The following is a 15,539-nucleotide window of genomic DNA, read 5'->3' on the forward strand; positions in this document are numbered from 1 at the left end:
TGAAAGTTGTCTCTTGTTAAAAATTGTCCACAGGAGGATATAGTACATGGGGAGAGCAGAATGGAAAGGACACTAAGGACACAGGCTATGTTCCCTCTAAGCTGTGTGCGTGCACACACATTTTTCAACAAACGCACAAAGAAAATTAATGTGCGCACAAAAGGTTAGTTACCTAAAATAATGTATTAATTAATAATTATACTTACTGAAAATAATCTTTTAACTAAATGTTTCTGTTAACTAGTTAGTCAGTTTTTCCAAATACCACAATGCACGTCAGTAATTTATGTCACCTCACCTGTCCTGGTTCAGTTTGTACAGCTGCATCACAGCGGCAGCCATCTTTGGTGGACAGTGTTCATGTCGTAAACTTCACATTTTGCGATGAACAAGTTAATGCCTTATGTCTAAAATATCATGATTTTCTAGCTGAAAATACTGTTATAGTTAGACAGTTTAATGATTTCAAATTTTCAGTGCAAGAAAAAAAATTAAATGCAAACTGATTTCAAACTTTGCTCAAATGGTGGGATTTGTACTTCAAAATGAATACTTTTGCGACCTTGCACACTTGATGGACATTGGGGGAACCTTTCTTGCATCTGTTGCAGACTTTGAGCAAGGTTTTAGCCTAATGAATCAACTCAAAAACAAGCTGAGAAACAGTTTAGGTGAATGTTATTTGGATATGTTAATGAGAATCAAAAGCTATCAATTGGATGTAAGTTCTATTAGTCTATCTAGACCAGGCATGGGCAAACTACGGCCTGGGCACCGGCCCGCAGAACTTGATGAAATTATATTAATAAACCTTGTTAACGTTTTTCCCCCTCAATTCTGGCGTTTTCCCAATAGATGACGCACTCTATATACATTGACCTTTGTTGAGGTGCAGCGTATTACTCCACATTTGCGCTTTACTCTTTGTTCGGCTCAACCTATTTGTGTGAAAAGGCGTTCAGCATCATGAACATCAACAAAGCCAGCCACAGATCCAAGTTAACTGACCAACACCTCAGATCCATCCTGAGAATCGCCACAACAAAACTAAATCCAGACTTTGATGCGCTGGCTAAAAAGGGAGACCAACAACACTGTTTCCACTGAAATTAAAAATAAGTTTCTTCGTTGTGTTATGTAAAAAATGCATTTGAAAATTTTTTTTCAATAAGCCTTACATGTTACATGTCATTTCTGTTAAGTGATGGACATGAGTAGTGCGCAGGTGCACGTACGTTCTCAAAATAAAAAAATGCGCTCCAGATCAAATAACGCGCTCCGCATACTGGCGCACTGTCAGGGTTCTGTCCTTGTGCTGGTCGTTGTTGAGTTTTGGCACAGGGGACAATTGAATAAGAAGGAGCAGGACAAGTAGACCTGCATCTCCTACCGTTTTTGAAATAAAGACAGTCAGGAGAGTGATGATGATAATATCTTGAAGGATAACAGAATTTTCAGTGCTTTAAAATAATAACTGTTACTAGTAAAAAAAGCTGTATTTTATTCATTTAATTTTCAGTGTTTTAAAAGTCATTTCAATAAATAGCTAAATACCATGGGACTTCAAAGACAGATATTTTGTTGTAATGCATTTGTTCATTTTCAATTGAAATTAAAGCACATGTTTTCTACATATCCCATGATATTTTATTTTCTCTTATGAGGTGTATTACCAAAACACTCCGTCCATCTGCTCCTGGTCCGGCCCCCCTGTCAAATTTTAGAACCCTTTGTGGCCCACAAATCAAAAAGTTTGCCCACCCCTGATCTAGACTAAACTAAACTATCTAGAGTTTACAAAGAATGGGTAAATGCCAAAGACAGGAGAGAAAAAATAACTGAGTGACTTAAATATGTATGTTATTTTGTTGTTATTCTGTGCAGTTTTATGTCAAACATTTTTTAAACCTAGATAAACTGTGTGCATTCAGTGCGAACATATTTTTGTCATATGAAAAAAGTTTGCACAACATAAGATTTTTGCGCACACTGACTACTAAAAATTAGAGGGAACATTGGACACGGGTAAGAGTTTCTGTCAGGGTCCAGGTCGTTTCAGGGTTTTTCAAAACTAATAGTAAATAGGCCACTCCACAACCTCAATTAACTAAAACTGCACCAGAGCCTAAATGTAGTGCGACTCAGCATAACACAAATGGGGTAGGATTAGTGTTAGAAGATACAGGGGAGTTTATCACTTTGGTAGCAAGGTACCAGCATGTGCAGGTAATTTTTAATTTAACTGAAATAATGGTGCCTGAATGGTGCTCACCTACAACAAAACGATTATTTACTCACTTCTTGGGAGACAACTAAGCAGGAGTGAGTTTACGCCAATCAAAAACAGAAAGAAGGGTGGACTATTGGAACTGGTGGGAGTAGGTTATGCATCAGGGGTAGCAACAGTCAATACCTCAGACAGAGCAGAATGGAAAATCAGGTACAATCTCTTCAGCTGAAAATGCAGGACATTACTGAAGAAAATTATTGGGATCAAATGAAAATTAGTCAAATTGTTCGGAGTACATCACAGGTAAATCTGGATTCACTAAGTTTCTGAAACACCCTTCAGAATACAACAAATTTGATAACTGACTGCACAGACCTCATATCTTAAGGAACACATAAAGCGGAGATCTGTGCTACATATACTAGTTGGTTGCTTGCCATGACTGGTACAAATTTATAACAATTTGATGCACATCAAGTACCAAATTGGGTACCAAATGAGCAAATAATAGAATGGGTGGGAGAAGAGGTTCCCTTGTGTCATATTAGAAACATAGAAAATCCACAGCACAATACAAGCCCTTCAGCCCACAATGCTGTGTTAAACATGTACTTACATGAAAATTACCTAAGGTTACTTATCCAAGAGTCTCCTAAAAGACCCTACTGTATCTGTCTCCACCACCGTTGCTGGCAGCCAATCCCATGCACTCACCACTCTCTGAGTAAAAAACTTAACTCTGACATCTCCTCTGTACCTACTCCCCAGCACCTTAAACCTGTGTCCTCTTGTGGAAACCATTTCAGCCCTGGGAAAAAGCCACTGGGTATCCAGACGATCAATGTCTCTCATTCATCTTGTACACCTCTATCAGGTCACCTCTCATCCTCCTTCGCTCCAAGGAGGTAAGGCCGAGTTCACTCAACCTATTCTCATAAGGCATGTTCCCCAATCCAGATAACATCCTTGTATATCTCTCCTGCACCCATTCTATGGCTTCCACATCCTTCCTGTAATGACGTGACCCGAACTGAGTGCAGTACTCCAAGTGGGGTCTGACCAGGGTCCTATATAGCTGCAACATTTCCTCTCGGCTCCTATATTCAATTCCACGGTTCATGAAGGTCAATACACCATACAGCTTCTTAACCACAGAGCCAAACTGTGCAGCTGCTTTGAGCGTCCTATGGACTCAGACCCCAAAATCCCTCTGATCCTCCACACTGCCAAGAGTCTTACCATTAATATTATATTCTGCCATCATATCTGACCTACCAAAATGAAACACTTCACACTTATCTGGGTTGAACTCCATCTGCCACTTCTCAGCCCAGCTGTGCATCCTATCAATGTCCCGCTGTAACCTCTGACAACCCTCCACACTATCCACAACCCCTCCAACTTTTGTGTCATCAGCAAACTTACTAACCCATCCCTCCACCTCCTCATCCAGGTCATTTATAAAAAATCATGAAGTAAGGGTCCCAGAACAGATCCTTGAGGCACTCCACTGGTGACCAACCTCCATGCAGAACATGACCTGTCTACAACCACTCTTTAAAAGCCTCCTGTGGGCAAGCCAGTTCTGGATCCACAAAGCAATGGCCTCTTGAATCCCATGCCTCCTTACTTTCTCAGTAAGCCTTGCATGTGGTACTTTATCAAATGCCTTGCTGAAATCCATATACACTACATCTACTGCTCTTCTTTCATCAATGTGTTCAGCCACATCCTCAAAAAATTCAACCAGGCTCGTAAGGCTCCACAAAACCATGCCGAGTACTCCTAATCATATTATACCTCTCCAAATGTTCATAAATCCTGCCTCTCAGGATCTTCTCCATCAACTTACCAACCACTAAAGTAAGACCCATTGGTCTATAACTTCCTGAGTTATCTTCTACTCCCTTTCTTGAATAAAGGAACAAAATCCACAACCCGTCAATCCTCCAGAACCTTTCCCGTCCCCATTGATGATGCAAAGATCATCGTCAGAGGCTCAGCAATCTCCACCCTCGCCTCCCACAGTAGCCTGGGGTACATTTCATCTGGTCCCAGCTACTTATAACCATATAACAATTACTGCATGGAAACAGGCCATCTCGGCCCTTCTAGTCCGTGCCAAACGCTTACTCTCACCTAGTTCCACCTACCTGCACTCAGCCCATAACCCTCCATTCCTTTCCTGTCGATATACCTATCCAATTTTAATTTAAGTAACAGTCTCGAACCTACCTCTACCACTTCTACTGAAAGCTCGTTCCACACAGCTACCACTCTCTGAGTAAAGACGTTCCCGCTCGTGTTACCCTTAAACTTTTGCCCCCTAACTCTCAACTCATGTCCTCTTGTTTGAATCTCCCCTACTCAATGGAAAAAGACTATCCACGTCAACTCAATCTATCCCCCTCATTATTTTAAATACCTCTATCAAGTCCCCCCTCAACCTTCTACATTCCAAAAAATAAAGATCTAACTTGTTCAACCTTTCTCTGTAATTTAGGTGCTGGAACCCAGGTAACATTCTAGTAAATCTTCTCTGTACTCTCGCTATTTCATTGACATCTTTCCTATAATTCGGTGACCAGAACTGTGCACAATACTCCAAATTTGGCCTTACCAATGCCTTGTCCAATTTTTACATTACATCCCAACTCCTATACTCAATGCTCTGATTTATAAAGGCCAGCATACCAAAAGCTTTCTTCATCACCCTATCCGCATGAGATTCCACCTTCAGGGAGTTATGCACCATTATTCCTAGATCACTCTGTTCTACTGCATTCTTCAATGCCCTACCATTTACCATGTATGTCCCATTTGGATTATTCCTACCAAAATATAGCACCTCACACTTATCAGCATTAAACTCCATCTGCCATCTTTCAGCCCACTCTTCTAACTGGCCTAAATCTCTCTGCAAGCTTTGAAAACCTACTTCATTATCCACAACGCCACCTATCTTAGCCTGATCTACATAATTACTAATCCAATTTACCACCCCATCATCCAGATCATTAATGTATATGACAAACAACATTGGACCCAGTACAGATCCCTGAGGCACACCACTAGTCACTGGCCTCCAACCTGACAAACAGTTATCCACCACTACTCTCTGGCATCTCCCATCCAGCCACTGTTGAATGCATTTTACTACTTTATTATTAATACCTAACGATTGAACCTTCCAAACTAACCATCCGTGTGGAACCTTGTCAAAGGCCTTACTGAAGTCCACATAGACAATATCCATTGCTTTACCCTCGTCAACTTCCCTAGTAACCTCTTCAAAAAATTCAATAAGATTTGTCAAACATGAACTTCCACGCACAAATCCATGTTGACTGTTCCTAATCAGACCCTGTCTATCCAGATAATTATATATACCATCTCTAAGAATACTTTCCATTAATTTACCCACCACTGACGTCAAACTTACAGGCCAATAATTGCTAGGTTTACTCTTAGAATCCTTTTTAAACAATGGAACCACATGAGCAATACGCCAATCCTCCGGCACCATCCCCATTTCTAATAACATTTGAAATATTTCTGTCAGAGCCCCTGCTATTTCTATACTAACTTCCCTCAAGGTCCTAGGGAATATCCTGTCATGATCCGGAGATTTACTTTATATTCCTTAACAGCGCCAGTACTTCCTCCTCTTTAATCATCATAGCTTCCACAACTTCCCTACTTGTTTCCCTTACCTTACACAATTCAATATCCTTCTCCTTCGTGAATACCGAAGAAAAGAAATTATTCAAAATCTCCCCCATCTCTTTTGGTTCCACACATAGCTGTCCACTCTGATTCTCTAAGGGACCAATTTTATCCCTCACTATCCTTTCACTATTAATATAACTGTAGAAACCCTTTGGATTTATTTTCACCATACTTGCCACCAAAGCAAGCTCATATCTTCTTTTAGCTTTTCTAATTTCTTTCTTAAGATTCTTTTTACATTCTTTATATTCCTCGAGCACCTCATTTACTCCATGTTGCCTATTTTTATTGTAGATATCTCTTTTTTTTTCAAACCAAGTTTCCGATATCTCTTAAAAACCATGGATCTCTCAAACTTTTAACCTTTCCTTTCAATCTAACAGGAACACAAAGATTCTGTACCCTCAAAATTTCCTCTTTAAATGACCTCCAGTTCTCTATTACATCCTTCCCATAAAACAAATTGTCCCAATCCATTCCTTCTAAATCATCCAACTTGATGTTTTCCAAAAGCCCCAGCACATCATCTTTCTTAATATCTACATACTCAAGCTTATCAGTCTGCTGCAAATCATCACTACAATCACTAAGTTCCTTTTCCATAGTGAATACTGAAATAAAGTATTCATTAAGTACCTCTGCTATTTCCTCCGGTTCCATACACACTTTCCCACTGTCACACTTGATAGGTCCTAGTCTCTCACATCTTACCCTCTTGCTCTTCACATACTTGTAGAATGCCTTGGGGTTTTCCTTAATTCTGCCTGCCAAGGCCTTCTCATTGCCCCTTAAATTTCCTTCTTAAGCTCCTTCCTGTTAGCCTTATAATCTTCTGGATCTCTAACATTACCTAGTTCTCTGAACTTTTTGTAAGCTTTTCTTTTCTTCTTGACTAGATTTGAATAGACTCCATTAGAAGTCTTACACTAACCAACAGAGTACTATGTACTTATGATGATGGTAAAGGGAGGTTTTATGTTGGTGCAGTATTTCACATTCACCATCATGGAAGTAATTTAACTTACTCCTTGAAAAGAGTTCACAATGTGGGTAAATATTATGAGAATACTTCAAGATCTTTAAGTAACCCACCAAAACATGCTATTGTTATGAATGGTACCAGGAAAGGAAAAAGCTTATCAGTATGTCATCAAGGGGGACACTACTGGGCTTGTCCAGAAGGGGTGATAGAAACTTCTGGATTGTGGTTTCAATGCTTACGAGAATTGTTTGTTGTCTATTTTGCCTGTTAATAAAGATTCTTTTTCTGCAGTATGCATAGGTGGGATGAACTGGTTATATAGCAACAGCAGCCATGAGTTGTACCAAGGGTTAGAAAGAGTGTCTTTTGGAAAGTCACAATGTTGCAATTGGGGATGTGACTTTCAATTTGGCTATTGGAGGATGAACTTTGCCTCAACCAGCAGTGGAGAAGGTGGCGGAGAACCTTGCAATCCAACGAATTGATACAGATTGATATTTGTGTGACTATGTTGTTACTAAGTTGCCATTGATTCCTCATTTAACTGCAGACTAGACATGAGTTGTGGAGGAGGCAAAGAAGATAATCCATCAATGGACTAAACATACAGAAGTTATTAAGATGCATGTTGATAAGGTAAATTAAATATTGAGTGACTCAGACTTTTGAGATAAGATTTGGAATTGGGGATCAAATGTTCAAATACATCCATGAGTGAGGATAATATCACATGCAGCTGTCCTACTAATTTTATGTATACTGATAATTGTATTGTTTAATGGGTATCAACTTAGAAAATGGAAGTCTGAAATTATGCAAAAGGTACAGGGTAATGATTTTTGTAATATCGAGAAAAGAGTGACTGGTATAAGAATTGTATGAATTTAATAAAAAAATATTATAATGTAAGTGCAGCATGTCTACTGGGGATCCATAGCAATCCATGGCAATCCTACGGTTAATCAACAGAATAGAGGAGGATAGTGATCCTAAGGGGAGGGAGATGTTAAGAAAGAACAACAGTCTACAAATCAGCAAATTTGAATCAATCAAGGACAGTGGAAGCAGACAGATTAATTGTCTTTGTTCTTGCCGTGTGCTTGGAGATGGAGGCTGCCATTTTGTGAAGAGACACTGTTCTCCATTTCGTGAGCTTGACGTGCTGGGCTTGATCAATGTTTTAAAAAAGACACAATGATTCCTCAGGAAATCTCCTGGACTGGTTCCAAATAAGAAGTTTGAGATGTTCTTTGATTGGATATAACATACAGGCTTGTAAATGTTGAGGTTGGTGCCTGCCTGGAGTGATCTGAGCTTGTTGCTGATTGAAACAAACAGCCATAAATTATCGATTGTCATTTGCTGGGAAGATGGCTTGGAGCAGAGCCAATAACAAGGTGTTAAAGGTCAGACACATGACCTGTGGCCAATGACACTGGAATGCAATATTTGAATTGATAAGAACAGCTGCTTCAAGTGTGCTGGCAGCGGTAACCATTGCAGATACAAGTGTGAGCGATCCTGCGTGGAACACATGGCAAATTAATCAGGACTACGAGGAATGCCTGGGCAGCATGGACTCCTTTGCCCAGGTAATACCTTTGCTTTTCTTTGACTATTCAGGAGAGTCGGGGATACTTAGTGGGTGTACACACAAGGTATTTAGTATATGAATCCATGCATTTGTTAGTTTAAACAATAAAGGTACTTGTCTGTAAGTACAGATCCCTCTGTGCTTCACTGATCATTGTTACAAGGGGTAATTCTTAAAACAAAACAACTTGTGATGATAACGATCTACAGAATTTAGTGCTGGAAAATAGAATTAAAATGGCTCTTTCTTGACCACACAGACATGTTAGCTACTTCTGTCATACATTTTTTATGTTCCTACGAGATTAAAGACTTTTTCAGACACTGAAGTGAAATTTGGAGCTGAAAATAAGAATGCATTGCCCTCTGGGATCTTTAACATCCATCTGAACTATGAAACCAAACAACCACTTGCAAATTGAAGTTTCATTCAATTGATTACACTACTTTATCATTTAATATCTCCTCATTGGTACATTAAAATGCCATCCTATATTAAGCAGTCAAAGCTGTAGTGTATTGAACTCAAGCTTCCAAGTTGTAGTCACAGTGTAACTGTCTCAGAAAAATTAATACACCAGACAGCCAAGGAAAGGGTCAATTCACTCCAATGGTCATCTTTACAACATTAAGGACCCTCTGCATTGCAGCCAAATCTTACTGGAGCTTGAAGATGCAGGACAATCAAACTACCTCATCTGCCAAATTATTTCATATGTTTATATGGCAAAAGTATCCATGTTTTCACTTAATTTGTGCATAATAATTCAGCTACATTTATCAATACATATTTTGTTAACACATCCTCAATCAACTGTAGACTGTATCCTAGTTTTCTTTTCAGTAGAACCACTTCTGTCCATCTTATCTGGACATCGTCTTTAATACAGGCACTTCTCTTCTGAAACGTAATGGACAAAGTTGTGCACCAAATTTGGATGCTTTATTTTTAAGCCCTTAGCAAAACCACTAAAGACATTTTCTCAACAATTCTGATATTGTACTCAGTTTTTCAACCTTATCGTAATAGCTTTCTAAAGTTATAATGTGACTAGTATTGTCAAGCTATTATTTCCTCTCAAACTATCCAATACCACTGCTAAACCTTTCACTACTGACTTATTTTTGCCAGCATACAATATTTTATATTTGGTGCCAAATACAATACTGACCCAAATCCATCTTTGAAATACTGAGTACATCTCCTGCTCTCTTTCCTTTCAGTTACAGAGAAAATAAACCTGCAATACAGTGATCAGGAGACTTGTCATTTATTTGGAAGATATCCTTCTTGCTTCTAATTTACAGTGAAATTTAGATTATTTTTGTCACAACAGCAAATATATAGCTAATCTTTTAGATCTAGAGGTACAAAAGCTGCTGCCACACACTAAATGAACTGCAATTTTAGTTTAGAGAAGGAATCCAACTGGTAAAATGGAAGCCAGGTCAAATGAAAGCTCACTAACTAGTTTTCTTTTCTATATGTGATCTATTTTTGTAGCATAGTAATTTTTATTCCTTGCACAGTACTGCTTCCAGAAAACAATAAATTTCATGACACATATCGATGATAATGAACCTGATTCTGATTCTAATGAAAGAAGCAAAGCAAACAGATACAAGTGATTACATAAACTGAAATATCTAACTTTCTGTTAACAAGGTGGTACTTCAAATTGATGCAAATCCCACAAGTAGTATTACTGTGTCTTGGCAAGCATACAGTGGCATGCAAAAGTTTGGGCACCCCTGGTCAAAATTTCTGTTACTGTGAATAGTTGAGTGAGTAGAAGATGAACTGATCTCCAATCCAAGTCATAAAGTTAAAGATGAAACATTCTTTTCAACATTTTAAGCAAGATTACTGTATTTTTTTGTTTTGTACAATTTTAGAGTGAAAAAAAGGAAAGGAGTACCATGCAAAGGTTTGGGCACCCCAAGAAATTTGAGCTCCCAGATAATTTTTATCAAGGTCTCAGACCTTAATTAGCTTGTTAGGGCTATGACTTGTTCACAGTCATCTTTATTAAAGGCCAGGTGATGCAAATTTCTAAGCTTTGTAAATACCCTGACTCCTCAAACCTTGTCCCAACAATCAGCAGCCATGGGCTCCTGTAAGCAACTGCCTAGCACAGTGAAAATTAAAATAAATGATGCCCACAAAGCAGGAGAAGGCTATAAGAAGATAACAAAGCGTTTGCAGGCAGCCGTTTCCTCAGTTTGTAATGTAATTAAGAAATGGCAGTTTACAGGAACGGTGGATGTCAAGTAGAGGTCTGGAAGACCAAGAAAACTTTCCAAGAGAACTGCTCATAGGATTGCTAGAAAGGTAAATCAACACCCCAGTTTGACTGCAAAAGATCTTCAGGAAGATTCAGCAGACTCTGGAGTGGTGGTGTACTGTTCTAATGTGCAGTGACACCTGCACAAATATGACCTTCATGGAAGAGTCATCAAAAGAAAATCTTTCCTGCATCCTCACCACAAAATTCAGCATCAGAAGTTTGCAAAGGAACATCCAAACAAGCCTGCTGCATTTTGGAAACAAATCCTGTGGACTGAAGTTAAAATAGAACTTTTTGGCTGCAATGAGCAAAGGTTTGTTTGGAGAAAAAAGGGTGCAGAATTTCATGAAAACAACACCTCTCTAACTGTTAAGCACAGTGGTGGATTGATCGTGCTTTAGTCTTGTGTTGCAGCCAATGGCACAGGGAAAATTTAGAAATAGAGGGAAAATTTAGAAAAATAGAGGGAAGAATGAATTCAATTAAATACCAGCGAATTCTGTAAGCAAACATCACACTGTCTGTAAAAAAGCTGAAGCTGAAGATGAAAAGAGGATGGCTTCTACAACAGGATAACGATCCTAAACACACTTCAAAATCCACAATGGACTACCTCAAGAGGTGCAAGCTGAAGGTTTTACCATGGCCCTCACAGTCCCCTAACCTAAACATCATCAAAAATCTGTGGATAGACCTCAAAAGAGCAGAGCATGCAAGACGGCCCAAGAATCTCACAGAACTAGAAGCCTTTTGCAAGGAAGAATGGGCGAAAATCCCCCAAACAAGAATTGAAAGACTCTTAGCTGGCTACAGAAAGTGTTGACAAGCTCTGATACTTGCCAAAGGGGGTGTTTCTAAGCACTGATCATGTAGGGTGCCCAAACTTTTGCTTCAGGCCCTTTTCCTTTTTTGTTATTTTGAAACTGTAAAAGATGGAAATAAAAAAAGTAATCTTGCTTAAAATATTAAAGAAATGTATCATAATTAATTTTATGCCTTTTGGAAATCAGGCCACCTTTTACTTGCTTAGCTGTTCACAGTAAGAGGAATTTTGACCAGGGGTGCCCAAACTTTTGCATGCCTTTAGAATTAACCCAAATCTGCCATAAAACAAAGATACAAGAATTATTAACACTACTTACGCATTAAGGTAGGAACGTGCTTTTCTGCAACCTGTTCTGTAAACAATTTTATGAGGTCATCTCTCAAATCTCTGTTAAGTTTGGTTTCAATGTAAAATTTGTTCTGCAAAGTGAGAAAAAAGTTGTCAGCAGGATTCAATGTTGTAAGTAAAGAGAGCAGTTTTGTAAGTGGCTCATTAACATGGGCCTGTGTCTTTTTATGACTGGCATACAGTTTAAAAGTTCTGGAATTTTCTGCATGATTTTCTAGCCATCGATTTATCAAAGTTCAAAGTAAATTTATTAACATGGTACATAAATCGTAAGTAACCATATACAGCCAGAGATTTATTTTCTTGTGGGCATACTCAGAAAATCTAAGAACCAAACCAGAATCAATGAAAGACTGCACTCAATAAGATGGACAGACAATCAATGTGCAAATACAAAAGGATAAAGAAATAGGAATAATAAATAAATAACAAAAACATGAAATGAAGAGTCCTTGAAAGTGAGTCCATAGGTTCTGGAACAGTTCAGTGATGGGGCAAGTGAAGCTGAGTGAAGTTAACCACTCTGGTTCAAGAGCCTAATGGTTGAGTGGTAATAACTGTTCCTGAGCCTGGTGGTGTGTCCTGAGGCTCCTGTACCTCCTTCCTGATGGCAGCAGTGAGATGAAAGCATGACCTTGGTCATACTGGGTCATGCAGGCATTTCCTTCCTTTAAATGCCTCACTACTTCATGCCAGTCCATTCTCTACTGCCCATGAACATCAGTTTGGCCAACAATAACAGTGATTAATTCCACAGCTCTTCAAGTGTTTTGTTCTCATTTCCCCCAATACCATCCAAAAAAGGCATTCAATGTATTGACTCATAGGTTGAGTGACCAGTAGATATTTAGCATGATGTTTCTTTAGCTTTCTTCAATGTGAAGGCATTAGATATGCAACATGGAGAGCAATTACTTAACATTCTAATATGACTTTATTTATTGAAATACAGTGCAGAAAAGGCCTTTCCAGCCCTTCGAGTTGTGCTGCCCAACAAGCCCTGATTTAACCCTAACCTACTCACAGGACGTTTTATAAACCTACTTACTAGTATGTCTTTGGACTATGGAAGGACACTGGAGAAGCTATAAAAACCCACACATACCATGGTTAGGACGTAGCAACTCCTTACAGATGACTCCAGAATTGAACTCTGAACTCCAATACTCTGAGCCGTAATACTGTCACGCTAACCGCTACACTACCATGGCGATCTTCACCATCCTGTCTTACCATAGAGTGTTGGGCAAAAAGACTAGAATGTTAGCTAAGAGTTTTATATCCAGGTTCTGAATATTATATCAGGGCATCAAAGGTTACAAGAAAAAGGCAGGAGAATGGGGTTGAAAGGGATAATAAATCAGCCATGATGGAATGGCAGAGCAGAGTCAATCGGCTGAATGGCCTAATTCTACTCCAAGGTCTATGGTTTTGCTTGACTAATCTGTGGAATATACTTAAATCTTGGAAATAAATCCCAAATTGTTGAAGGGGACTTTGCAGGTTCAACTAAACAGGAACTTCCCAAATCTTCTCTAGTGCCTGGGAGAAAATGACAAATTTCTTTGTTCAGATCTGCAGCAAGCCTACTAGATGTAAAGAGCCAGATTCTCATTAAAGAAACATTTGAATTTTTATACAATGAAAATTATTTCACTTGTGTAGATATGAAATTTGAATCTGCTTTCCCATTTGCCAAAACTATGTTACACCTTTAACAACTTAGATTCAACATTACTGCACAAACTATGGCTATAACTTTATAGAAAGTGTGCTGACTGGCTGCATTACAGCTTGTACTGGAACAGCAATGTCTGAGTGGAAAATCCTACAAAAGTTAATGGATTCAGCACAGTACATCATGGGTAAAACCCTCCCATTCATTGAGCAAATCTAAATGAAGTGTTGCCACAGGAAAGCAGCATCCATTATCAAAAATCTTCACCACCGAGGCCATGCTTGTTTCTTGTTACTGCCATCGGGTAGAAGGTACAAGAGCCTCACGACTTGCACCACCAGGTTCAAGAGCAGTTACTACCCCTCAACCACCAGGCTTTTGAACAAAAGGGAATAACCACTCATTTATTTTATGTCCGTTATTTATTGCTATTTAACTATATCTATATTTGCAGTTTGTTGTCCATTGATCCTGTTTACACTTTCTGTAATATAGATTTGTAAAGTATGCCCACAGAAGAATCATCTCAGGGTTGTATGTGGTGACATGAATGTACTCTGATAATAAATTTTACTTTGATTAGAATTCCGATGAAGCCCATGAACGGGTGTGAAAGACTTCACACTAAACAAAGATTAAAAAACTAAAACTAAATGAATTCCTACTGTATAATTCTAGATTTCAACCATCCAGAATCGATTTACCTGTACCATAACACAGATGAAATACTAACGTTTAGTTTTAGAAAGATTAACATCTTGATGTGATTAATTAAAAGTGCATGATTGTGTTTAGATATTGAACTCTTTGACCCTATTCTGCTATTCTACTAGAACATGCCCTATTGCCCTGCGGGAGAATTAAAAAATTTGTAGGAAAATTAACTTAAGTGCACGTAAGGTAATTGGTGCCTAACTAATTACTGGCCATATGAAATCATATGGTCTTTCCATCGTCACATTAACAACAAACTTTTAAAGACCTAGCAAAGAGAAAGATTTTCATACTTGGCTTCAGGGGACTTGCTTCAACATTAAATAGTGGTTTCAAATTATTCTATCAGCAATAGTTTCTTCACTAGTACTTTTAACATTTCCTTCCTTTTGACTACTCATTACTACAAATTCTTTTTTAAAAGGCACAAGGTAGGTTGCCAGTTCTACCGGTCTGTTAATGTATTGTAGTTCATAAATTTGACAAATGCATTCAGACCATCTTGTTCCCAGATATCTGTAAGAACTCCAAAAATCTCATTGGAGAATCTGAGGTAGAGCTCTAAATTCCTAGGTATTATTATTTCAGACGACCTATCCAGGGCCAACACGTAAATGTAATTACAAAGAAAGCAAAGCGGTGCCTCTATTTTCTTAGGAGTTTGTGGAGATTCAGCATGACACCTAAAACTCTGATAAACCTATAGATGTGCAGTGCAAAGTAAATTGGCAGGCTGCATCATTAAGTCTAGAATGAAAATATCAATGCCTTTGAATGGAACTTCCTACAAAAAGTAGTGGATATAACCAGTCCATCATGAATAAAAACCCTCCCAACTACTGAGCACATCTACATAAAACGCTGTCGCAGGAAAGCAGCATCCGTCATCAGGGGCACCCACCACCCAGGCCATGCTGCCTTCCTACTGGAAGGAGATACAGGAGCCTCAAGTCTCATGCCACTAGGCTCAGCAACAGTTATTAGCCCTCAGCTATCAAGCTCTTAAACCAAAAGGAATAACTTCACTCAACCTCACTTGCTCCATCATTGAAACGTTCCCACAACCAATCGACTCACTTTCAAGGACTCTTTATCTCATGTTCTCAATATTTAGTGCTTATTTACTTATTATTATTGTTTCTTCATTCTGC

At 38.7% G+C, this 15,539-nt stretch overlaps 1 protein-coding gene across 2 annotated transcripts in view; it reads right to left on the reverse strand.

Annotated features, from left to right (window-relative positions):
* The window catches only part of cacul1 (CDK2 associated cullin domain 1), a 161,174-nt gene that overhangs the window by 54,385 nt on the left and 91,250 nt on the right, over positions 1-15,539 (reverse strand). For both annotated transcript variants that reach the window (XM_059947962.1, XM_059947960.1), the window contains exon 5: positions 11,965-12,067. In XM_059947962.1, coding sequence (XP_059803945.1) covers positions 11,965-12,067 — 103 coding nt within the window. The remainder of the gene's footprint in view (positions 1-11,964; positions 12,068-15,539) is intronic.

This window comes from Hypanus sabinus, chromosome 22, assembly GCF_030144855.1.
Source record: "Hypanus sabinus isolate sHypSab1 chromosome 22, sHypSab1.hap1, whole genome shotgun sequence".
In the NCBI taxonomy this organism is placed as follows: Eukaryota; Metazoa; Chordata; class Chondrichthyes; order Myliobatiformes; family Dasyatidae; genus Hypanus; species Hypanus sabinus.